Consider the following 25,713-nt stretch of genomic DNA (forward strand, 5'->3'; position numbering starts at 1 on the left):
TAAAAGTCCAATCTTTGCCGCACCATCACACAAGTAAATACACTTAACGTTGCTTGCACAGTAAACATAGCTACATACCAGGATAATGTCTTGGCTGGAGCCTCCAACCCTTCCTCTCCCTTCATACGTCAGAGTTCCCATTGGGGAGCGGCAGGGTGACAGAGTGCCCATGGGGGAGCGGCATGGTGACTTGTCCTTGTTCTGTAGTTTCAGTCCAACCTTGTGTTTGTTTAGGGTCTTGAGGAGCTCCGTCGTCTCTTTGGAACTCATGTTGTCAAAATAGATGGTGGCACCCACAATTTGATCACCTTAAAGGGGAAGAAACAAGAGGACATTGATACAATGTCAAAATCCGTCGGTCAAAAATCTACTTTGAAAAAAGAAAGGTAGATCAATCAAGCCTTACTGTATATCAACTTACACAAATTATAAGATATCGGGAGATTCAATAACAGTAGAAAACAATTAAGTCAATGTATTATAGAAAATGAATACTGTACATAAGGGCAATTCTAACGCCGTTACATACCCTCATGTACTCTTCCAGTGCGTCCAGCAGGCGACTCCATTTTCACCTCTTTGACATAGATCTCTCCTTCGCCTGACTGCTCAAGGGTCATTCCCTGTTTTTCTGGACCCGACCAGTCAGAGAAGAGCACCTCCCTGGTTTCCTCCTCCTCAGCCATCCTTTAAAAATGAATAATAGATTTAATTTACATAGAGCTTTTCAATACAAGAAGAATCTCAGACACTTTCAAGACCATCAACATTAAGTTAGTTCAAGGGTGGATCTTTACAGAGAGAGAGAGAGAGAGAGAGAGAGAGAGGAGAAACCACAAGAAATATAAAATGCAAACAAAGACTATAGTATTTCTTAAGGTGATTTCTAAGTAGGTGAAATACCTTTGTTTTTTCTTGTCCTCTGTCTATGCTCTGGTGTCGTTTGTTTCTGCCTTGGTTTTCCTGAAAAACAAAACATGACGTAACATTAGTACTGTTGACTCGTGAACATGCTTTCTCATATCATCAGCAAACCATTCACATCTGTAAAAATGAAAACCATGTAAAAAATGTGTACCAAACTTAAGGCACCTGACGTATTTGCATGTGTATTTGTTTTTACGAAAACCATGTTCTACCTACTCATTGCATAGTTACAACAAGCTGTTGTTATGTCTGAGATACATGCAACTTCCAAGATACATGCAATGTCCAAGATACATGCCACTTCCAAAATATATGCAATGTCCAAGATACATGCAATGTCCAAGATACATGCAATGTCCAAGATACATGCCACTTCCAAAATATATGCAATGTCCAAGATACATGCAACTTCCAAGATATATGCAATGTCCAAGATACATGCAATGTCCAAGATACATGCCACTTCCAAAATATATGCAATGTCCAAGATACATGCCACTTCCAAAATATATGCAATGTCCAAGATATATGCAACTTCCAAGATACATGCAATGTCCAAGATACATGCAATGTCCAAGATACATGCCACTTCCAAAATATATGCAATGTCCAAGATACATGCAACTTCCAAGATATATGCAATGTCCAAGATACATGCAACTACCAAGATATATGCAATGTCCAATATATATGCAATGTTCTAGATATATGCAATGTCCAAGATGCATGCCACTTCCAAGATATATGCAATGTCCAAGATACATGCAACTTCCAAGATATATGCAATGTCCAAGATATATGCAATGTCCAAGATACATACAACTTCCAAGATATATGCAATGTCCAAGATATATTCAATGTCTAAGATATATGCAATGTCCAAGATATATGGGGCGGCAGGGTAGCCTAGTGGTTAGAGCATTGGACTAGTAACTGAAAGGTTCAAATCCCCGAGCTGACAAGGTACAAATCTGTTGTTCTGCCCCTGAACAAAGCAGTTAACCCCACTGTTCCTAGGCTGTCATTGAAATAAGAATTCGTTCTTAGTTAAATGTGTTGCCTAGTTAAATAAAGGTTAAAAAAAATGCAATGTCCAAGATATATGCAATGTCCAACAGATGGTGCTAAAAAACCCTTGATAGGTGAGTAGTATTGCCTTGTCCTATAAAACCAGCCAACTCTCAGGTCCCCTCCCTTTCTCCTGTGCGGTGTGGATATTTGGTTGGAGTTGGACTGAGACCACACCCTGCCCTGAGGAAAGCTGCCTGATCCTGCAGTCTACACCTCCAATGTCCATACTGAGAACAATGTAGCTGTAGCTGCCGTTCTTAAGACATGCACATATGCACACACAAATAAATATACATACTTTTAATTTTAATTTTATTGAACTTGTTTTGTACACATCAGGCCGTATAGAAATAGCTCAGTCAAGGTTAAGAACAAACTGTAATTTCCCATGTTTGATGTAACGCCCTGGTGTGACTGCTGACAAGACTATTTTCTGTCAACTATTTGTTGTGAAATAGACCTCCACATTTGTAACTATTGTCAATTCTCTGGGCATATTCAGGGTGTGTTCAAGGTTGTGAAAGAACATAAATCATACTGGATGTATAATTTACAGATAGGGATTAGTGGGTTCCACCCTTTGATTTCACAGGTTTAGGGTGAACTGTGATGGCTAAACCCTGTGATGCAACAGACAAAATTATGCTGCATATCCAACCTGGTCTCATAGCCTACACGTAACACAGAAAACGTAAATCTGGGAAACTCAAATTAGCATGATATGTTACGTTTGGTATGGTGACATAAGACAGATGGTTACTGAAGGCAAATGTGAAAAGAGGATGGTTGGTTTGAGTGGATGAGTAGGCAAACGTCTAGCAACCCAAAGGTTGCGTCTTCGAATCTCATCACAGACAATTTTTGCTTATTAGAAACTTTTCAACTACTTACTACATTTTAGTGACTTTGCAACTACTTAGCATGTTAGCTAACCCTAACCTTAACCCTTTAGACCTAACCCCTAGTGCTAATGTTAGCCAGCTAGCTAACGTTGACCACGACAAATTGTAATTCGTAACATATCATACGTTTCGCAAATTTGTCAAATGTTGTACTTTTAGCAAATTCGTAACATATTGCACAAATTGCAATTAGTAACATATTGTACAAATGCAATTCATAACATTTCATACGAATTACAATTCGTAACATATCATAAGAAATGGATAATGGACATCCACAAATTAATCCATACCATACAAAATGGAGTCTCTTGGATTTCCGTACGGAGTAATAGGAAATGCTCTGAGATATAAAGCACTTTGACAGGGAGGAACGATCAAAAGTGCGCCACAAAATACAACACAGCAAGAAAGTGGTTTGTTTACATCGTTCCCGTCCAACACACACATTGGGGACAGATAACCCATTGTTTCGTTAATGTCAACTCCTCCAACATCCCACCCCTGTAATTACATAAGCCATGTCTATGCTGTATCAACCTCCACCTAAGCAGACAGCGGAGGCCTATGTTACACCATTGCTTTAGATTCTGACGGACAATTACGTCCGTTTTCAAAGGGACCCTAATTCATCAAGAAGACTGTGTAGGGTGCATCCCAAATGTTCCCTAGATATTTGACCAGGGTGCCATTTGACTGTGAAGATAAATGATCCAGTATTCAATGTTCATTCCTGACCTTTATGGAAAGAACGTTCAAATTAATACTGTACAGAAAAACATATTTCTTCAAAAGTTTGCTGACTGATTGTTCTGTACCATGTATAAATAAATATATATATATATATATATATATGCCAAAAGTGTGCAAAGATGTCATCAAGGTAAAGGGTGGCCATTTTGAAGATTCTCAAATATCAAATATACTTTGATTTGTTTAACACTTTTTTTGGTTACTACATGATTCCATATGTGGCGCCAGGTAGCCTAGTGGTTAGAGCGTCGGGCCAGGTAGCCTAGTGGTTAGAGCGTCGGGCCACGCTCTTTTTTCTCTGGGAAGTGCCGTAAGTGAGCTGTTCGTCTACGTTTGCGAAGCATGTGACAAATAACATGTGATTTTATAGAAACATGGAAACAGACAAGACAGTAGATACAGTATGAACAATATTTACACCAAAGATGATGTTGTCTCGTCTTGCAATGAAAATGTTCTCTCTCTCTCTCTCTCTCTCTCTCTCTCTCTCTCTCTCTCTCTCTCTCTCTCTCTCTCTCTCTCTCTCTCTCTCTCTCTCTCTCTCTCTCTCTCTCTCTCTCTCTCTCTCTCTCTCTCTCTCTCTCTCTCTCTCTCTCTCTCTCTCTCTCTCTCTCTCTCTCTCTCTCTCTCTCTCTCTCTCTCTCTCTCTCTCTCTCTCTCTCTCTCTCTCTCTCTCTCTCTCTCATGCACATGCTTTCGAAATGACATACCGTAATGTAAGTAATTCTAGATATGAATCAGATCATAGCTTATGAGATTCTATTCATATACTGCTGGTACATTAAAACCCAACAACAAGCACAGCCAGTGACTTTAACAAGGCAACAACGCAGACCTACCGAATCTGCAATGTCAAAGGATGCATCCCAAATGACTCCTTATTCCCTACATAGTGCAATACTTTTGACCATGGCCCATCAAAAGTAGTGCACAACATTGGGAATAGGGTGTTATTAATCAAAGACGGCTTGATCTAATTAACTCATGAAGATCAAATTCCACTCAGGTCAACTGACACTGCTAGCTAGTAATACAATCTAAAACGGATCCGTATTACTATGACCAAAATGTATTCTAAGTAAATAAAAAACAGAGAGAGAGAGTGTTTGTGTGTGTGTTGTGTGTGACCGCAAGGCACTACAAAGGGTAGTGCGTACAGCCCAGTACATCACTGGGGCCACGCTTCCTGCCATCCAGGACCTCTGTTTATTATCTATCTATAGTCCCTTTACCTCTACCTACATGTACATATTACCTCAGTTACCTCAACTAACCGGTGCCCCCTGCACATTGACTCTGTACTGGTACCCTCTGTATATAGCCTCCACATTGACTCTGTACTGGTACCCCTTGTATATAGCCTCCACATTGACTCTGTACTGGTACCCCTTGTATATAGCCTCCATATTGACTCTGTACTGGTACCCCCTGTATATAGCCTCCACATTGACTCTGTACCGTAATACCCTGTATATATCCTCCACATTGACTCTGTACCGTAATACCCTGTATATAGCCTCAACATTGACTCTGTACCGTAATACCCTGTATATAGCCTCCACATTGACTCTGTACCGTAATACCCTGTATATAGCCTCCACATTGACTCTGTACCGTAATACCCTGTATATAGCCTCCACATTGACTCTGTACCGTAATACCCTGTATATAGCCTCCACATTGACTCTGTACCGTAATACCCTGTATATAGCCTCCACATTGACTCTGTACCGTAATACCCTGTATATAGCCTCCACATTGACTCTGTACCGTAATACCCTGTATATAGCCTCCAGTTTGACTCTGTACCGTAATACCCTGTATATAGCCTCCAGTTTGACTCTGTACCGTAATACCCTGTATATAGCCTCCACATTGACTCTGTACCGTAATACCCTGTATATAGCCTCCACATTGACTCTGTACCGTAATACCCTGTATATAGCCTCCACATTGACTCTGTACCGTAATACCCTGTATATAGCCTCCACATTGACTCTGTACCGTAATACCCTGTATATAGCCTCCAGTTTGACTCTGTACCGTAATACCCTGTATATAGCCTCCAGTTTGACTCTGTACCGTAATACCCTGTATATAGCCTCCACATTGACTCTGTACCGTAATACCCCGTATATAGCCTCCACATTGACTCTGTACCGTAATACCCTGTATATAGCCTCCACATTGACTCTGTACTGTAATACCCTGTATATAGCCTCGTTACTGTTGTGTATTTTCCTGTTCCCGCTTCCCTCCCTCTTTTGGAACATAGCTTCATGATCTAGAGAAGTATTTGGGCAGTCCTTGTTCTCACAGTTTTGACATATTCCTGGCAAGGTGTACTGGGAGGGGCAGAGAGAGAATGTGAGGGAGGGATGAATGGGTGGGGGAGAGAGAAACATGAAGAGGAAGAGAGAGAGAGAGAGAGAGAGAGAGAGAGAGGAGATGGGGGAGGGGAGGGAGGGGTGAGAGAGAGGAAAGAACACAGGGAGGGGAGGAGGGGAGGAGAGGGTGAGAGAGTGGAGAGAACAAATGGATGGGAGGGGTGAGAGCAGGGGGGTGAGAGAGAGGGAGAACATGGGAGGAGGGCCTAACTGTTCCAGGGCCAGTTCCTGTGGAATGTCAGCCTAGAAGTAAACTTGTCATCATGCCAGGGACCTTAAAACCACAGACAGCTGCTTTACAACCTCTGTAGAAAACAGAGAGAGGAGAACTGTTTAAATGTTCCAGTTATTTATTTGTGAATTTCATTTAATATTTCCAGTCTTTCTGTCCATTAACTACACAATCTTATGTTTCTCCCAACTTGCTTTCACTTAGACAATCTCCTCACACTAGAGATCAAATCAAATTGTATTGGTCACATACACATGTTTAGCAGATGTTGTTGTGGGTGTAGCAAAATGCTTGTAACGACTGGAAAAGAGACAGGGAAGGACAATATAGGAAAGGAGACAAGGAAGGACACTATAGGAAAGGAGACAAGGAAGGACTCTATAGGAAAGGAGACAGGGAAGAACACTATAGGAAAGGAGACAAGGAAGGACTCTATAGGAAAGGAGACAGGGAAGAACAATATAGGAAAGGAATTAAATATGAGCAGGAAGAGGAAACAACTGTTAAGTACCGTAATCCAACTCTTAACATCAAAGAGACACACAGATCAGGAGGGAAACTATGGTTTGTATAATTGCTGTAATGTAAAGTCACATGACCAGCTGATTGAGGGGTAAACAAACAGTGAACAAGACTTGTGTTCATGGAATCATAAGACAGACAAGCAGTCATAGAAAGCAGAAACAACAACAGTCAAACAACTTATCTTTCTTCCATTTCTATCTCTCTGTGCCTTGAGTGCAAAAAAAAAATCTACTTGTCGAAGGACACACCACACTCGAACCAAATCATTGAGCTCATCGAAATGTGCTCAAGGGAGACATGAAAGTTAATATTTGGGCACAAAAACTGTTAAAGAAGAAAATTGTGGGGAAGGAATGGGAGGGAGGGAATGGGAGGGAAGGAATGGGAGGGAAGGAATGGGAGGGAAGGAATGGGAGGGAAGGAAGGAATGGGAAATGGGAGGGAAGGATGGAATGGGAAATGGGAGGGAAGGTATGGGAGGGAAGGAATGGGAGGGAAGGAATGGGACGGAAGGAATGGGAGGGAAGGAATGGGAGGGAAGGAATGGGAGGGAAGGAATGGGAGGGAAGGAATGGGAGGGAAGGAATGGGAAATGGGAGGGAAGGAATGGGACGGAAGGAGGGAATGGGAAATGGGAGGGAAGGAAGGAATGGGAAATGGGAGGGAAGGTATGGGAGGGAAGGAATGGGAGGGAAGGAATGGGACGGAAGGAAGGAATGGGAGGGAAGGAATGGGAAGGAAGGAATGGGAAATGGGAGGGAAGGAATGGGAAATGGGAGGGAAGGAATGGGAAATGGGGGGGAAGGAATGGGAAATGGGAGAGAAGGAATGGGAAGGGGATGAGCATCATACATCATCATTGTGGTTTGCTGTGTAACTGTGCTATGAGAGAAAGCCTGCAGGGAACACGAGGACAGACCACCCGACCAGAAAGCTTCTGGTTTCTGACAATGGCAGCTCCTAACCAGTTAGTTAACCCGCCTCTTTCTGACCACAGAACAATTCTGTATACGCCTGTTTCCTTTCTTCCCTTATTGACTATATTGTCTACATACTGTTTGGCGGTTTGGTATTCCTTAGACTTTGGACACTAAAAATGTATCTTGCCGCAGCTGCTACTACCAACAGTTAAACAGTGTGATCTGGCAATGCTTGACTTGCCATTTCATATTAAAGGTGGGGGGCTGGACTAAACAGGTGGTCGAGCAATGGCATGGGGGGCAAAGAGGAGGCATACACAGGGTGTCAGATTTCTCCAAGGCAGGCCTTTCACAGCTGAATGGAGACATGACCTTCCAGGTTCAAAGAAGGTTCTGTGACAAACATTCCAAAAGAGGTTCTAGAGTCTGACTTTAGAATCACCACGGTCTAAATCAACAAAGACAATAGAATGCTGTTGAACAAAACAAAATGACAGCAACAAGATGAACTCTATTATATTTGTGGAGATATTCAGTTTACAGTAACTGATATGTTTTGTGTTGTGTTTAGTCTGTGTCTTGTCGTCAACATCTTGGAGGACTATATCTTTGAATGAAGGACACTTACGTACTTTGGATTGCTCAAGCAAGGCCAAGGGCTCTGTCTCTTTGCTTCCTGTTTGTCTGTTAACAGAGGGACACACGGAGAGAGAAGAGGAATAGGAGTTAATCACATTGATTGAACGACTAGTTAGGTTCATTCTCACGTCCACACACCTCTCTTGCATGTGTTACTCACACAAGAGAGCAATCAACTTCAAGACACTTTTTCATTTTCTTTCGGAAAGACATAGAAACAAATGCATAAACTACGCCCATCCAGCTCCAGGGATATCTAGTCTACATGACTACGTAGACACGTCTGCAGTGTGTTGTGATTGTGTCTTCCTGACAATGCAATGAACTTTCACCTCAGAGAGAATTCCTTTAATCAGCTGGAGGGGCACTCCGAAACATTAATAATGAACCTGCCTGGGTGAGAATGAAGTCTTGATGGCAAAGAGTACCAATTATGTAGAACACTCCCTTAAATGATGTGTATGCAGCTACTGCTTAGACCATGCTGCATCACAACAAATCTATGTGATGACGTTGAACAACTGATTGGATTTGCAAAAACTTATCAACGTAAGGACATTTAGTCATTTTTTCACCCAAATTGTTTACCTAAATCCAACAACGTGGTTTAAATGTTTAGAATATTTCACATTAAATTGACGTTCGTGGACAACTCAACCAAATGTAAAACAATACTAGACGTTTAAACTGACGTCTGTGCCCAGCGGGTAATGTGAATTATGTGGCAGACCATACCATAGCAGGCAGCCATACCATCTTAAATATGCACCATAGATCACTCAACACAACAAGATACACTTCAGGCAGGTCATTTCAGTTTCCCAACTCAACGCAAAGAACAGTATGTTTGAACGTATATTGCTGGACTATCAAACGTTGCCAAATCAGTCCCATACAAAAACAGTCACGAGGTATTGGCCCTTTACTTATAATGTTCCCCTGGGGAGTCAACACCTTGGCTTGTACACAGACCTCACATACCCAGCTGCTATTTCCCGTAGGCCTGATGTCTGCATGTGGCTGCTTAAAACGTTTAGCCAAGATTCACTTTCAGTTAAGGTCTATTAACATCTTAGAAACAACTAGCGACTAGCCTTAGGCCAACATAACAGATAGCGTCTCGCTTGAGGTTATAGCGCCTCCAGAACGTATTCCCACACCCATGACTTCTTCCACATTTTGTTGTAGTAGTGGGGAGGACAACACCGACATTTTTCTCGCTTAAGTTATTTTACAGACACAAAAAGATCCCACCTTGTCTAGCGTATTTTGTTTTTTGTGGATATTTGGATAGTTTAACTGAAAAATGTCCGTTTCCATCAGGCCTGTCCTTATATATATATTTTTTTATTCGACATGAGCTTTACTCACATAAAAAGGTTGGATGGAAACCAGTGTCCCAATACTTTTGGAGCTCACTGTACTAGCACATGTCTGAAGATTCATGACTCATACTTATCTGATTTAACATTCATAACTCATGCTTATCTGATTTAAGATTCATGACTCATACTTATCGGATTTAAGACTTTATGACTCATACTATAAAGTATCTGGAGAATTCTGATTTCCTGAATGATTATGGTCATTTTCAGCACAGCCTTTAAGCTTTGACACGACTATATTTTCGAAGTTATAATTGTATAAGCATATGCTAGCCAACTGCTTTGGTATATATTTATTTTCAAATAAAACTTTGCCATTTGTCTAGACAGTAAAAGCTGAACTTGGTACGTTATATTAAAAATGCTTTCATTTCGGCCTAGGTCACAATGCCTGTCCGTGTTTGAAGATCACTGCTTTGACTGGACGAGGGAAACAAAGAAGAGTCTTTCCTCTGGAGCAGCAACAGCAAATGGTGGACTGGATTCCTCACAGACAGGCATGGACCAGTGACAACCTGCCCCATTTTCAAAATTCTTTAAAGACAAGTTTAGTTTTTTTGTAACTGTCATTAGTCTGCTGCCTCCTCCCCTGTTGTTGTATAAAGCTGAACTGTTCAATACCTCCAAGAAAAGTACAACATATAACTGTGTTTACAAAAAAAGAGACTTTATTGGATTGTCTTCCCTCACCACCAGCAAACAGGTTGTTGTTTTATTTGTTTATTAGAGACACTTTCAGTTGAAAAACAGAACTCAAAGTTATAGTTATAGTAAAGGGTAAAAATACGAAAAGCTTTCCAGGATTTTGATTGGTTACTTGAAAGGCTGAACTAGTTTGAGGATCAAACGCAAACCTTTGATGCATAACACAGTTACATTGTTAACAAATTGGATCTAAGCTTGATTTATGTATCACTCCGGTGTTTTCCATTTGTGCTTCCTGTTGAAGTTGCAGAAGAGCAGAAACCAAGCACGTCTTAGCTACATGTCATTGTCTATAGCGATAGGGTCTGGCAACGGATCCAACAAGTGTTTCTCCCTTAACTGACCCCCCTCCCCCGGCCGCCAGTCATTTCAAACCCTCATTAAAGTCTTTCATCACAACAACACCAAGCTAAAATGTCTTCCTATCCTTACTGCTTTATCGTTGGCGCAGCTAGCCGGTTGGTTATTTCTGCCTGGTACTGAAATAGATAGGTCAGTGGTGATAAACACCAAGCGATACGAGGTCGGATTGTCACTGTGTTTGCATAGAGAGACTCAGGGTACGGCAGCTGTCTAAACTAGCAGACATCAGAGGCGTTGTATTCATTTGTCTCCTGTCACGAAGGGGAGATCAACAACATATGTAGTAGGGCTGACCCCAATCAGTCGACTGGTCCGATTGTTCGGTCGTTAGGGTGTTAGCCCGACCGCCATGCGCCTCCCAGAGTACACAACCTATGCTACACTTGTGAGAAACAAGTTTTGGTATATTTCATTCCATTTACGAGTTTTGTCAATTTAGTCTAGAGCTCCTGTCAATGTTGAGTAAGGACGTGCACGCATAGAAGTAGGTCTATAGGCTACCTGGCCTGCGTGGAAATGTAGGCATATGAATGTGCCCATTTGAGCATCTGATGGTATTTCTGATTGGCTTAACACACCACCACATAATGAGCTGTGGAGCATCTCAAAGTAATGTTTTCTTCACCTCAAACAGCAAGAAAAGTCTGTTTTTACATCCCTTGAGAAGGATAATAGTTCCTCCGTGTATGTGAAAAATATTTCCAGCTCTTTCCCTTTCAATTACCACTCAGCGTGATAGGGAAAAAATTTCATGCTCTGATCCAATGGAAACGTCATAAAATAGGCCTACCTGATTACTTCCTATCAGTGCTTGACGTGGACTGAATTAGGTTCCGGTCACTCATTTTGGGTGCTGGTACTGTATACATTTAGGTGCAGGAGTTCCACAATAACTTTTCTATCAGAGGAATAGAGCAGAAGAACATTTTAGGTGCTGGTACTCGGCTCCAGTGAGCTCCTGCCCAAGTCAAGCACTGCTTCTTATCGCTTGCGCAAATAGCCTACAGCTGTGTCTGTCCCAAGCTCACTGGCGTGGGAAACTCTGAGGGCCCAGAATATTTTATAAAATGTTGCAAGCTTCAGCCAACACAAGCTAATAGTTGATAAAATGTTCCAAGTTTGTTGCAGACAGGCTGAATATGGTTTAACAGATATTTATTATTATCAGGATATTTTCTACCTGCAGGCTGCAATGTTTTTATTTGTTGGATTTATATAGGCTATTTTTTTACATAGTTGGCAAAAGCAATAGAAGTTACATTTTAGGTTTGCATCAATTTCATTTAGATTTGGATGGAATTTTGATGAACCATGTGAACAACGATTTTGAGAAAAGAATAAGTTATTATGAATTAACTTAAACTGTTTCACAAAAAAATTGCACATGAAAACCATAACTTGCACACAGATCGGTTGAAATGGTAAGATAAATTGGCATTCCACATGAGAAATGTTACCGACTCCTGGTGTAGCCTATTACCGGCAACTTCAGGAGAGTAACGGCAGAATCTTTTAAAGCCAGTATGAGCAGCAGGAGGAGGATGGTCAGGTTAAAGTTGTTTTTTAAATTCTGGTTATCTAGATCTCTGGCGCCCTCTTGAGGCATTTGTCTTATTTAATCAATCCGTAAGCTTAATGCATCAGACAAGCTCAATGTTGATTTTATTAAAACACATAGAAAAATAGACGTTGAAAAATGTTGGCCAATCGATTGGTTAAAAGAACAGATGACTTTGTGGGCTCTGTATTCCATTCAAGGAAGCAGATTCAGGTAAGGTTGATCTGATTTGCATTGGTTGTTTTAATGTCTGTTTGGAAACATTTTCTGACTAGATAAATGGATATTGTCAATTGTGCTATTAACATAGGAAAATGTCAACCTTGACTTGCATTGACTTGTTGCATGAGCATCACACGTCCAAAACACTATTTACTATTGGTCACACCTATGTGGTAAAGCGAACACCATTAGTTAAAGCAAGGCGAATGGAATAACAGTTACAGAAATGTTCTGAGAATTGTGGGGAAACACCTTCACCTATCATAGTACTGTTTTGGGAAACTAGTTCACTGCAAAACTAAGCTGAACAAATCTCAGGTAGGTTGAATCCAGAAAGGAAACAGTGTGGCCCCCAGACTACTACTAACCATCACCAGCTCAGCAGTACACACAGAGGAGTGATCAGCGCTAGGTAACTTGCTAGTGGCAGGGTAGCCTAGTGGTTAGAGCATTGGACTAGTAAGCGGAAGGTTGCAAGATCAAATCCCCGAGGTGACAAGGTCAAAATCTGTTTATCTGCCCTTGAACAAGGCAGTTGACCCACTGTTCCTAGGCTGTCATTGAAAATAAGTATTTGTTCTTAACTGACTTGCCTAGTCAAAAAAAAAGCTGTGTAGGGCTGGCTTGGGAATTTGACTGACTAGCAATATTGATTGTACCATGAGTGTACTGTCAAAATGTCTGTGATCTGATGGGGTTTTCCCTGTTCTAGTCAGTCAAACAAATATATTTATTTCTATGTGCCTAAGTTCTTTTCACCATGTCAGCGCTAGCTTGTTTGCTATTGGATCGGAGCAACGGGCTAAGCTACCTCAGGCAGTGCTTGCTTGCTAAAGGAGCAACAGGCTAAAGGGCTAGGTGCTGTGCTCTGCTACGAGGCTGGGCCCCACCCTAGCCTCCAGCCCTGTCTCAGCCCTAGCAGTTAGCTTGCTAAGAGATTGAAGCAACAGGCTACGGGGCTGAGATCCACCATAGCCTCTCAGTTCTAGCTAGATTGCTAAGAGAGCAACCAAAGTGCTAGGCAACAGGGCTGGGTGTTGTTCTGTGCTCTAACGGGCTGAGAAGGCCAGGCCCTGGGATGGGTGTTGAGCTGTGCTCTACGGGGCTGAGCAGGCCCCACCCTGCCTCTATCACATTCCTTGATAGAGTTGTCAGGCCAGCTGGAACAGAGCCTAGTCTCTCCTCTCCTGTCTCTCTCTCTCTCTCTCGCAGTGACTAACTCCAAAGAAATGTCCTCCACTCACTCTACCCAGCCTCTTCGTGTGCTGTCTGCCACCCAGAGCATGTCAGCACAGGGTTCAGCCACAAAACAGAATCACTTTCTTCTTTTTTTTCTTTCTTTCTTTCTTTCTTTCTTTCTTTCTTTCTTTCTTTCTTTCTTTCTTTCTTTCTTTCTTTCTTTCTTTCTTTCTTTCTTTCTTTCTTATTCTGTTGGGTTGTGCAACTACAATCATCATCACTGAATGGATCTCTGTACATGATTGTGCCAAGGAGCCATAGAGACACTCCAGTTTAGTAAATACCTAGTGAGTTAGTTTTGTCTCTGAAAGAGGCAGTGAAAGTGAATGAAACCAGAGAGCAAAGGATCTGTCTGTCAAGACAACAATAAAGAATAGATTGAATGGTGACTGTGATAAGAACACTAATAAAACAATGAAGTGTGAAACCCTTGTGAGTGAGTGGCAAGATTTGGTTAAGGATCTATGGGCCCTGGTTAAAAGTAGTGCACTATGAAGGGAATAGGGTGCCATTTGGGATGCATCCTTAGTTGTGGAATTATTCCAATGTTATCAAACAGAATTGTCTCAATGTTTTCCTCCTTCCTTTATTGTGGGGAGTAGTTGCAATCGAAGGGGTGGACTGATCAGCTGACAAAGCAACATTTGTTATTACTAACTGGCCTGACTAGTTTACAGACCAGAGAGAGAAATGGAGAGAGAGAGAGAGAGAGGTTTTACATAAGCAAAGAGAAAGAAAAAAAAATTTGGCAGAGGAAAATGTGATTATTCTTCAGTACATGGTACGTAAAACCTCAAAATCAAACAACATAACATTGTTCAATAACTGAACTTGAAATTATTTATTACACTGATTTGCAAGTGGAATATATCCTTTTATAGAAACGATTTACATTTTGTTTCCAACACGCATCAAAATGCACCAACAACAAAGGATGTTATACAAGTATTGTTTCAAAAGAAAAAATAACTATTGCTATTTATACTGTAGGCTTGTTGTTGTCTGACCCAAAGTGGCAGGAACACTGTTTATTGCTTGTGTGAATGTCACCAGTGACTAATGGTATTTACAGGCTTATAGCACACCTCCATTTTAATCTTAAAGTGATGGAGCTTTGCAAATCTCCATTTAATACCTGAAATTCTATTACATTCTATAGTTATTGTTGACATGAATCATTATAACGTCTTCCAGTGGCATGACATATTGATACATAGTGTTTAACTGTAACCTTTTGACTTTTGCAACTTTCTGCACGTTCTATAGGCTAGAGGTTTTATTTCAGAAGAACAAGAACAACTGTGATTGGGAACAAGTGCTGAGAAGGAGGTAAACAAATGACAGTTTAATTAAAAAACATATGTGAGCCAGAATCTGTTGCCAGCTAGATAACAACCTCAACAAAGCAAAATATAAGTCTAAATTAACATTCCTCGCACTGCCACAATGATATTTAGGCATTCCATTCCAAACAACATGTACGTACAGATGTAGGATCTTAATTTGACCAGTTTCGCACAGCAGGAAAATAATCCTGCAGCAACGGGAAATGTGAATGATTGTGTGGATTATAATTAAATTGACATTTTTGTAGGGGTTGATAAATGTTTTGTTTAGTTAGGGCAAATCAAGTCTGACTTTGTGGAAATTACAAACTTTATAATAATTTTTAAACCTTGAATACACTACAAGTTTGTAGGGTGATCAACAGGGTGATCAAATTAAGGGTGATCAAATTAAGATCCTATATCTGTTCACCACATGTCAACTCTAGTCAGAGCTGTATAAAGGGAGTTGGAAGGTGGGGGGGTTGCACGGTTGCACATATGCAAGGTTGTGTAAGGTTACAGCGTGAATACTGTCAAGTTTTTCTGTGTTTCTTAGTTGTTATCTTTGTGATAGTGAAACCACTATCACCTAGGATAGGTGTCCGTTACCACATACTAAATGAAGGCACCATTAGTACTGAGTGACAATTACACACCTTTCAAACCAACTTTCTTGAAATAATACATTTCATAAAAAATATATATCAAATGTCCTAAATCAAAGATATACACAAATAAAACATTATCCGATTCAATTGCTTTAGAAAGGGGCACATGCCAGGGATGTCCCCTCTCCCCCCTCTTGTTTGCACTTGCAATTCAACCGCTTGCAGAAGGAATTAGACAAGACCCAAACGTAACAGGCATCAGTATTGGTAAACATGAATATAAACTAAACTTATTTGCAGATGATATCCTGATATACCAGACCAATAATGAAAACTCAAATGCCTCCCTTGTTAAAAACTATTATCAGAAAAAAATTAGGAATAACTCATGATCTACAGCAATCCTTTAAGTGGACCAGAAAAAATATTAAATACTTAGACGGTTAATAAGTGACAACAAACAACAAATATATAAAGGTAACTTTATCCCATTATTCAACAATATGAAAGCAGATCTGACTAAATGGAAACAAACCTGCCATATATCTTACAGATAGAATCTTCAGAATGGCGTCGTCATGGCTCCCAAAGTTTTTAGATTTATTCTCGGTAATACCAATTACCCTACCGAAGACATTCTTTAAATAACTATACTCGGTCATAACAGACTTTAAGTTGTCAAATAAAACTTACAGAATAAAGAGGAAAGCTTTTATCTTCTTAAGTCAGGGGGTGATTTTAACCTTCCTGATTTGGATTTGTATCAACTTCCCACCCAGGGCTTTTACTTACGACATTTCCAGTACCAGTCAACGTTTTTCCTTTCAAATGGTACCAATAATATGCTTATCCTTGCTTCAGGGCCTGAGCTACAGGCAGATAGATTTGGGTATGTAATTTAAAGTAACCTTAATTGACATACAGTACCAGTCAAAATATGTGGACACACCTACTCATTCAAGGATTTTTCTTTATTTTTACTATTTTCTACATTGTAGAATAATAGTGAAGACATCAAAACTATGAAATATCACATATGGAATCAACCCCCAAAAAAGTGTTACACAAATCAAAATATATTTTATATTTCAGATTCTTCAAAGTAGCCACCCTTTGTCTTGATGACAGCTTTGCACACTCTTGGCATTCTCTCAACCAGCATCATGCGGTAGTCACAAGGAATGCATTTCAATTAACAGGTGTGCCTTATGAAAAGTTCATTTGTGGAATTTCTTTCCTTCTTAATGCATTTGAGGCAATCAGTTGTGTTCTGGCAGGGTAGGGGTGGTATAGAGAATATAGCCCTATTTGATAAAAGACCAAGTCCATATTATGGCAAGAACAGCTCAAATAAGCAAAGAGAAACAACAGTCCATCATTACTTTAAGACATGAAGGTCAGTCAATGTGGAAAATGTCAAGAACTTTTCAAGTTTATTCAAGTGCAGTCGCAAAAACCATCAAGCGCTATGATGAAACTGGCACTCATGAGGCCCTCCACAGGAAAATAAGACCCAGAGTTCCCTCTGCTGTCAGGGTAAGGGGGTACGTTTATTAGCATTACCTGCACCTCAGATTGCAGCCCAAATAAATTCTTCACAGTGTTCAAGTAACAGACACATCTGAACATCAACTGATCATCCATAAACTATTCCACATGGTAAACTAAAGCCTTCCAAGTGGCTCATTCATCCCCCCCACACACTCCTCCCCCCTCCTCTCCCCTGTAACTATTCCCCAGGTCGTTGCTGTAAATGAAAATGTGTTCTCAGTCAACTTACCTGGTAAAATAAAAAATAAAAATGTAAAGGCATAGAAATCATAAATGACTTGGTAATAGGAAATTATTTCCATGACAGAATTAAAAAGCAATTTTGTACCAATGTAGATGTCTTCAAATACATGCAACTTGAAAGTTTCATATCAAGACATTTCGATCTTCAGGAAACATATTTGAATCTGAAAAAGGATGTTCATATGATGGATAAGCTATACAAAACCTTGCAGAGAGCCTATCCAACTGACAATCTCTTTGAAAAAATATAAACTATTGAAAACAAGACTTAAAAATAACTGATATTGGCACAAGATAGAGGAAATGTTGGAACATAACTAAGAGTTAACAAAAATGTACACATAATTCATTACAAACTAATGTATATAATTTATTACACAAGAGACAAAATTCACAAATTCTACAGCACAATGGCAGAGTCATGCCTTATGTGTAAAACTAACAATGACTCAATAATCCATGCCATCTGGGAATCCTATAGTTTTGCCTTAGTATTAAATGTAGCCATAATGCTGAGGTGGCTTTGGCACTCACTACGCTCTTAAGTTCTTGATGGTTGCTAGGCAGCGCCCGTTACTACAATCATCCTGGCAGTTCTAAACTTTGCAAGGCATGTCACTTCACCCATGAAAAAATGTATATATATATATAATCTTAATTATAACTGGATGGATCCATAAAGAACTGCTGTGGAAATAAAAATCACTGAACGATGAACATATTGGAATAAAGTATGCTAATGAAATTGAAGGCATCAAATTGTTAGTATGTTCTTCTTTTTCAGCTGAATTTTATTTTGTATATATATTTTTTTTTCACTAAATCTTTGTTTGGATAGTGTTTATGCTAGAATTAGAAACGTTAGCTTAGTTGAGGTGAGTGCTGCTCAAGATCCTCTTGTCTAGTTGGCTCGTTCATTATCACTGATCAGAACATTTTGCCAGCAATGTTGTGTAGCTTTAACAAGTGGATTAGTTTACTCTTCACTCGCAGCCACTTAGTAGCCTAGGCCCGTCTCCCGACCAAAAGACTGTGACTTGTTCTAATCAATCAATGTGATTTTGTTTCACTGAATGTCCATCTGTATAGTTGGTTAATTCTCTGACTGGGCTAATAAGTGGAGGTGGTTTAGCTCATCAATTCCATTTCTCATCTATCACTAATCAGAAACATTTAGCATGCTATAATTAAGCAATAAGCCACGAGGGGGTGTGGTATATGGCCAATATACCACAGCTGAGGGCTGTTCTTAGGCACAAGCAAACACAGAGTGCCTGGACACAGCCATTAGCCGTGGTATATTGGCCATATATCAGGAACCCCAGAGTTGCCTTATTGCTATTAAAAAACTGGTTACCAACGTAATTAGAGCAGCAAAAATAATTGTTTTGACATACAAGTGGTATACGGTCTGATATACCATGGCTGTCAGCCAATCAGCATTCAGGGCTCGAACCACCCAGTTTATAATGTAGCCTAAACCAAATGTAGATCTATTATTTTGCTTGATCGTGTAAATACAACTCAAAAAAAGCCCGCTGAGGATCTGAAATATGAACACGAGACTCTTGTAAATATAGATTGCTATTATTTTCTATCAGTATCATGATGAAGATACTGTCAATGTAAAACCATATGTCTGCTCCCTAACAAAGTGGAATGAGGGTAGGAAAGAGATGAAAACATGGATGAAGAAAAAAGCATGGAATTGTCCTGGGCTCTGTTTCAAAATATCACATTTTTTTCCCCCACTATGACAGCGGTTCCACACGTTGCCGTGACGACACAAGTTGTGTTGGGGGGGGGGGGGGAAATATTATTTTATATTTTATTCTGTTATATTTCATTATATTCATAGCCTACTATAAAATATAAGTGTGTTGACTGTGATTAGGGAGGCCTAAGTGTGTCGTGTCTGTTTAATGAACATAATAACTATTGATTTAATGTGCATGGCCATGTACTGTAGCGTATAGACTGCACAGACCAGCAACATAATAACTATTGATTTAATGTGCATGGCCATGTACTGTAGCATATAGACTGCACAGACCAGTAACATAATAACTATTGATTTAATGTGCATGGCCATGTACTGTAGCGTATAGACTGCACAGACCAGTAACATAATAACTATTGATTTAATGTGCATGGCCATGTACTGTAGCGTATAGACTGCATAGACCAGTAACATAATAACTATTGATTTAATGTGCATGGCCATGTACTGTAGCATATAGACTGCACAGACCAGCAACATAATAACTATTGATTTAATGTGCATGGCCATGTACTGTAGCATATAGACTGCACAGACCAGCAACATAATAACTATTGATTTAATGTGCATGGCCATGTACTGTAGCATATAGACTGCACAGACCAGCAACATAATAACTATTGATTTAATGTGCATGGCCATGTACTGTAGCATATAGACTGCACAGACCAGTAACATAATAACTATTGATTTAATGTGCATGGCCATGTACTGTAGCATATAGACTGCACAGACCAGCAACATAATAACTATTGATTTAATGTGCATGGCCATGTACTGTAGCATATAGACTGCATAGACCAGTAACATGATACAACTCAAACATTTTGCCATTCTACTATTCTGAAAATACATTATATTCATCTTTTAATGTTTCCTAAAACAAATGAATAATGCATTTCTTATTGATGGTGTTTTATTCAAAGATTTTTTTTTTTAAATAGACGTCCAACCACATCCGCCCACATCTACTTCCACTCATAAACGTGCCGCCATGTGCACAAGAGATATAAATAAGCTTATCGCGGCAAGAATTTAAAAAATTATACAAAAATAGGACTGTATGAATTGGGCTCTAAAAAACACTGCCAGATTTTCTTTTTTACAGGCAAAGTGTGTAAAGTGTGTCTCTAAAATGCATAGACAGAATAGTAGGAAGGAGGGTGTAGGGAGTGGCTCTCTCTGAAAAATCTGTGTACAATCGCTCTGTCTGAAAGAGGTATTTTGCAATAATTATTATCATAAAAATTGCTACATTTCATTATGGCAAAATAAGTCCATGAGTCAAGAGATATTTGTTGAGATTTGCTTACAGTTACACAGAGGGGGAGGAGAACCCACCACACTAGTGGAGCTCTAGCCAACAATTTCACAAGTTGGGATCAATAACGTACTACTGTCCTACTTCTGACGGATGGACAACTGTTGCTGCTTTAGTGCACCAGTTATGAAATCTAGGTGATAAATAAAATAAAATAGGGTGGGATCAAAATGAGTTAAATGTCTCAATTATGCATAATCAGAACACCCAGGGACCAATCAGACAAAGAGATTCATCAAAGTGGTAAAAGAAAAACTTTGTTTGATGGGAATCAGTCCTCCTCCCTCTCTCTCTCTCTCTGTCTCTCTCTGTCTCTCTCTGTCTCTCTCTCTCTCTCTCTCTCTCTCCCTCTCTCTCTCCCTCTCTCTCTCCCTCTCCCTCTCTCTCTCCCGTACGCTCTCCCTCTATCTCTCTCTCTCCCTTTCTCCCTCTCTCTCCCGTACGCTCTCCCTCTATCCCTCTCTCTCCCTTTCTCCCTCTCTCTCCCGTACGCTCTCCCTCTCTCTCTCCCTCTCTCTCCCGTACTCTCTCCCGTACGCTCTCCCTCTCTCTGTCCCTCTCTCTGTCTCTCTCTCCCGTACGCTCTCCCTCTCTGTCTCTCTCTCCCGTAGGCTCTCCCTCTCTCTCTCCCTCTCTCTCCCGTACTCTCTCCCGTACGCTCTCCCTCTCTCTCCCGTACGCTCTCCCTCTCTCTCCCGTACGCTCTCCCTCTCTCTCTCCCTCTCTCTCTCCCTCTCTCTGTCTCTCTCTCCCGTACGCTCTCCCTCTCTCTCTCCCTCTCTCTCCCGTACTCTCTCCCGTACGCTCTCCCTCTCTCTAACGGGGAAGGTCCTAAACGCCCCTGAATGGGACCGTGAGGAGGAAATGACCAAAGGAAGTGTGAGAGAGTCTGGGCTCTTTCCGTTTCACACTGGCACAGTGAGAATGCCACTCCTCTCCTCTGCTATCAACAGTTAGCAGGGGGGACGGTATGGCGGCAGGTTTGGTGGAATACAAAGATGAGTGTTCAATGAATTCCATGTCCACTGAATTGACAGATTAAGTTAATAAATAACAAAACCAGATCTGGGTTTGTCAGGGGGGGGTGTCAAGAACGGTTCTGAATCTGAAGTTGGCTGTGTAGTAACTTATCGCTGGCTTTGTTCCAGTTCAAATTTGACACTTACTATATTCTCTGTTTTGAACAAGTACTACCATGTCAAATGAACTGTTTAAAACGCTGAACATGCAGACACAGACATAGGCTATACATTTACATACCATCACAATAAAATAAAAAAGTGAACATTTAAAGGTCCAGTACAGTCAAACAAAATGTGATTTCCTGTGTTTTATATAGTGTCATACTGAGGTTGGAATAATACTGTGAAATTGTGAAAGTTATGATAATGCCCTTTTTAGTGTAAGAGATGTGTAACAAATGTTTGAAAATATAGCCTGAAATTTTAGCCTGTTTTGGTGGGATGGAGTTTTCCCTGTCTGTCTGGTGACATCACTGGGTGGTTAATTAGTTAATAGACCAATAAGAATGAGAGTTCCAAACCTCTCAGCCAATAACAGCTAGTTTTAAGTTTTCCCCTCCCCACTCAGACCACTCCCAAACAGTACTAGCTAAATTCTTGCTTGAGAAATTTCTCTCTGCTAAGAAGTTATGTTTGTTTATTTTTGATCATTTTAATTTGAAACAATCACTGTAAGGTACTTAATATTTACCCAGAAATGATTTGAAATTGAGATGAACATTTCTAAGAGTCTGTATTGGACCTTTAAGCACGACTTGACTGACCATACAACCCTTTTGCTCATAGCCGCTGTCATTATCCATCACTTCGACAGGAACAACTGGGAGAACCATTACACTTTTACAGTTTTAAGACATTTTGTGTGAGCTCGCTGGCTCTGGTGTCAGCCTGTGGATAGTGATCTCTGGGAGAGAGACTTTCCTTTCCCTGCAGCTCTAAAAGAACGTCGGGCCAGGGTGTGGCAGAAATGGGGAAGGGAGCGATTAAAACATTTGAATTTTCCACCCAACTACACAAAACATAATGTCCGAGGGATCTAAGTCTCTCCGTCTATAACTCTATGTCTATTGGGATGGAGAAACACACAAAAGGTGGCTGTTTGGTTTTATTGTAAATCTTCAAGGTTAATACACGCCTGAAGTTATAACAACGTAGCTGTTTCTGGTATTCAAATACATTCTGTATCTTTGTTACTTAATGTTCTGAGCTCGAATAAAACACCTCTTTCACTCTGAGATGCAAACGTCTTGATTATTTTTCCCCTCATTTCCTCAAGCCTGGTTTCAATTAGTAAGTATTTCCAAACCACTACATTCCATTACCATACCCCACCCCCCCCTCTCTCTCTCTCTCTCTCTCTCCCCCCCCCCTCTCTCTCTCTCTCTCCCTCTCTCTCTCTCTCTCTCTATCTCTCTCCCCCCCCCCCTCTCTCTCTCTCTCCCTCTCCCTCTCCCTCTCTCCCTCTCTCTCTCCACCCTGGCTAGAATCTCAGGATAAAATGAATCGAGTTAAAACTGCAAGTGAGGAGAAAGTCGCTAAAACTCCATTCATGTGAACACGTTAAAACACACTTAAAACAGATGAAAACAGTATTTTTTTTTTAGCTAAATTGGAAAGTACAGTTTGATTTATCACACACACTGTATACTTATATACTATATTAAAACCGTTACTATATTATACTCTGAAAAGCGTTGTTTTTTGGTGAAGATGGGTTAGAAGATGGCGTTCTAAGATTGCTGTACATGATTGCAGAGTGTGTGTCATTATTTTCTCTCTCCCATGGGTGCGCCTCCCTGAAACAGGGAGTGAGGGAGGGAGGGAGGGAGTAAGAGGGTAATAGTAACAAAGTAGAACCCACACCCAAAGCCTGAAGCCTATCTTAAAAGGCTTTTTTTTTGTGAACTGCCTTTACTGATAGCTGATTTCTTAACAAACAACTCTTACTCATACTCACACAAACACAAACACTCGACTTGGTAGATTAGAATCAAATAGGGGAGGAAAAAACAACATTACTTAGCTTGACAGGTTTTTCATCAAAAATGTATACTTGGGAGTTTTCTTTGCGTGCAGGGCGATGTTAGAATGATCAATATCCACGTTGCTGATATGAAGTAACAACTGGACGAGGCTACACATCCTCATTGGGGGGGGGGGGGGGGGGGGGGGCTTTAAAATTGGATAGATAAAGCATTAAGCACAAAGGAACATAAACCCTCCTGTATGTGCCTGGCGTCGCTCCATATACCCCAGTCAGCCTTTATTTTGTGCGCAGTAAAAGAGAGTGAAATAAGAAGTACGACCCAAGTCTCCGTTAATGTGGGTGGTGACACACACCCACTTCATCTCGTGTTCTACATTACAGAACTTTGAACGAGAAAACAAAGTAACACCGCGGACCACCACCCTTCCTCTCACTTAGTGGGTGAAAGATTATTTCAAAAACCTTATTTTCAAAAACCGTAATGTAAAACGAACCTCAAAAAAACACGATTGCCACGTCATTTAACAAATGCCTTACAACTTTGTGAGTTTACCAGATAGGATACCATCACCATAATACACTTTTAAAATAACTCAAATAAGAATTGTGATGACAGAAATTGTTGTTTTACCTATGAGCAGTCTGAGTTGCAACAACTTTAACACAGCAGCTTGAGCATCTTCGGCAGTGTCCTCTTCTCCTCCTGCGGTCCCAGCAGTCGATAAAAGCACGTATTCTTCTTCCCAATCAAACCTTATTTCTCTCATAAAAAAAAAACCTTTTCTTGCTTTATCAACCCGAGTCTCCCTCCGTGTCCAGGGTGTTTTTCTCTCTCCCCTCCCTTCTCACTTCTCCCCTTAGAAAGTGCGTTTTACCTTTTTTCTAGTCTGCGTGGCTGTTACTCCGGGCGATGCAGAATGGTTGGACATGCGAACGGGTAGGGCTACTGGTCGTGGATAGAGGGCGGGAAGGAGGGATATAGGGAGGGAGGTGTCGAAGGGAGTGGCCGTAGTCTCCTTTTCTGGCTCTGCCCATCCAATGCAACCTGGAATCAGGGGTAGACATAATATAGTAAATAAAATCCGGGAGATTAATTATGCTGAACAAAAATATAAACGCAACATGCAACAATTTCAAATACCTTACTGAGTTACAGTTAATATAAGGAAATAAGTACATTTACATTAATTAATTAGGCCCTATTCTATGGATTTCAGAACTGGGCAGGGGTGTAGCCATGGGTGGCCATTTTGCCCACCCACTTGGGAGCCAGGCTCACCTACTGGGGAGCAAGGCCCAGCCAATCAGAATTAGTTTTTCTCCACAAAAGAGCTTTATTACAGACATAAATATTCCTCAGTTTCCTCAGCTGTCCTGGTGGCTGGTCTCAGACGATCCTGCAGGTGAAGAAGCTGGATGTGGAGGTCCTGGGCTGGCGTGGTTACACTTGGTCTACGGTTTTGAGGCCAGTTGTATGTACTGCCAAATTCTCTAAAACTATGTTGGAGGTGGCTTATGGTAGAGAAATTAACAATAAATTATCTGGCAACAGCTCTGGTGGACAGTCCTGCAGTCAGCATGCCAATTACACACTCCCTCAAAACGTTTGATATCTGTTGCATTGTGGAGTGTGACAAAACTGCAGATTTTAGAGTGGCCTTTTATTGTCCCAGCACAAGGTGAACCTGTGTAATGATCATGCTGTTTAATCAGCTTCTTGATATGCCTCACCTGTCAGGTGGATGGATTATCTTGGCAAAGGAGAAAGGCTCACTAACATGGATGGAAACAAATTTGTTGATCAAAATTTTTGAAAAATAAGCTTTTTGTTCATATGGAACATTTCTGGGATATTTTATTTCAGCTCATCAAACATGGGAACAACACTTTACATGTTTCGTTTATATTTTTGTTCAGTATAGTATGTAATGTTACTTTGGTATGTATTTCATTTGTGGCTGTCCATCATCCATTTTGTATGACACGTTATGAAATACAATTTGTATGATAAGTCACGAATTGCAATTCGTACAATATGTTACACA

At 40.6% G+C, this 25,713-nt stretch overlaps 1 protein-coding gene across 1 annotated transcript in view; it reads right to left on the reverse strand.

The window, feature by feature from the left end:
- The window catches only part of LOC109910218 (neuroblast differentiation-associated protein AHNAK), a 42,074-nt gene extending 17,454 nt beyond the window's left edge, over positions 1-24,620 (reverse strand). Inside the window, exons 1-5 of the mRNA XM_031798263.1 lie at positions 24,300-24,620; positions 8,350-8,401; positions 904-963; positions 530-687; positions 79-308 (exon numbers count right to left, since the gene is read on the reverse strand). Of these exons, the coding sequence (XP_031654123.1) occupies positions 79-308; positions 530-686 (387 nt within the window). The 5' untranslated portion in view covers position 687; positions 904-963; positions 8,350-8,401; positions 24,300-24,620. The remainder of the gene's footprint in view (positions 1-78; positions 309-529; positions 688-903; positions 964-8,349; positions 8,402-24,299) is intronic.
- Between the last annotated feature and the right edge of the window lie 1,093 nt (positions 24,621-25,713).

Source organism: Oncorhynchus kisutch, linkage group LG19 (genome assembly GCF_002021735.2).
Source record: "Oncorhynchus kisutch isolate 150728-3 linkage group LG19, Okis_V2, whole genome shotgun sequence".
NCBI classification, from domain to species: domain Eukaryota; kingdom Metazoa; phylum Chordata; class Actinopteri; order Salmoniformes; family Salmonidae; genus Oncorhynchus; species Oncorhynchus kisutch.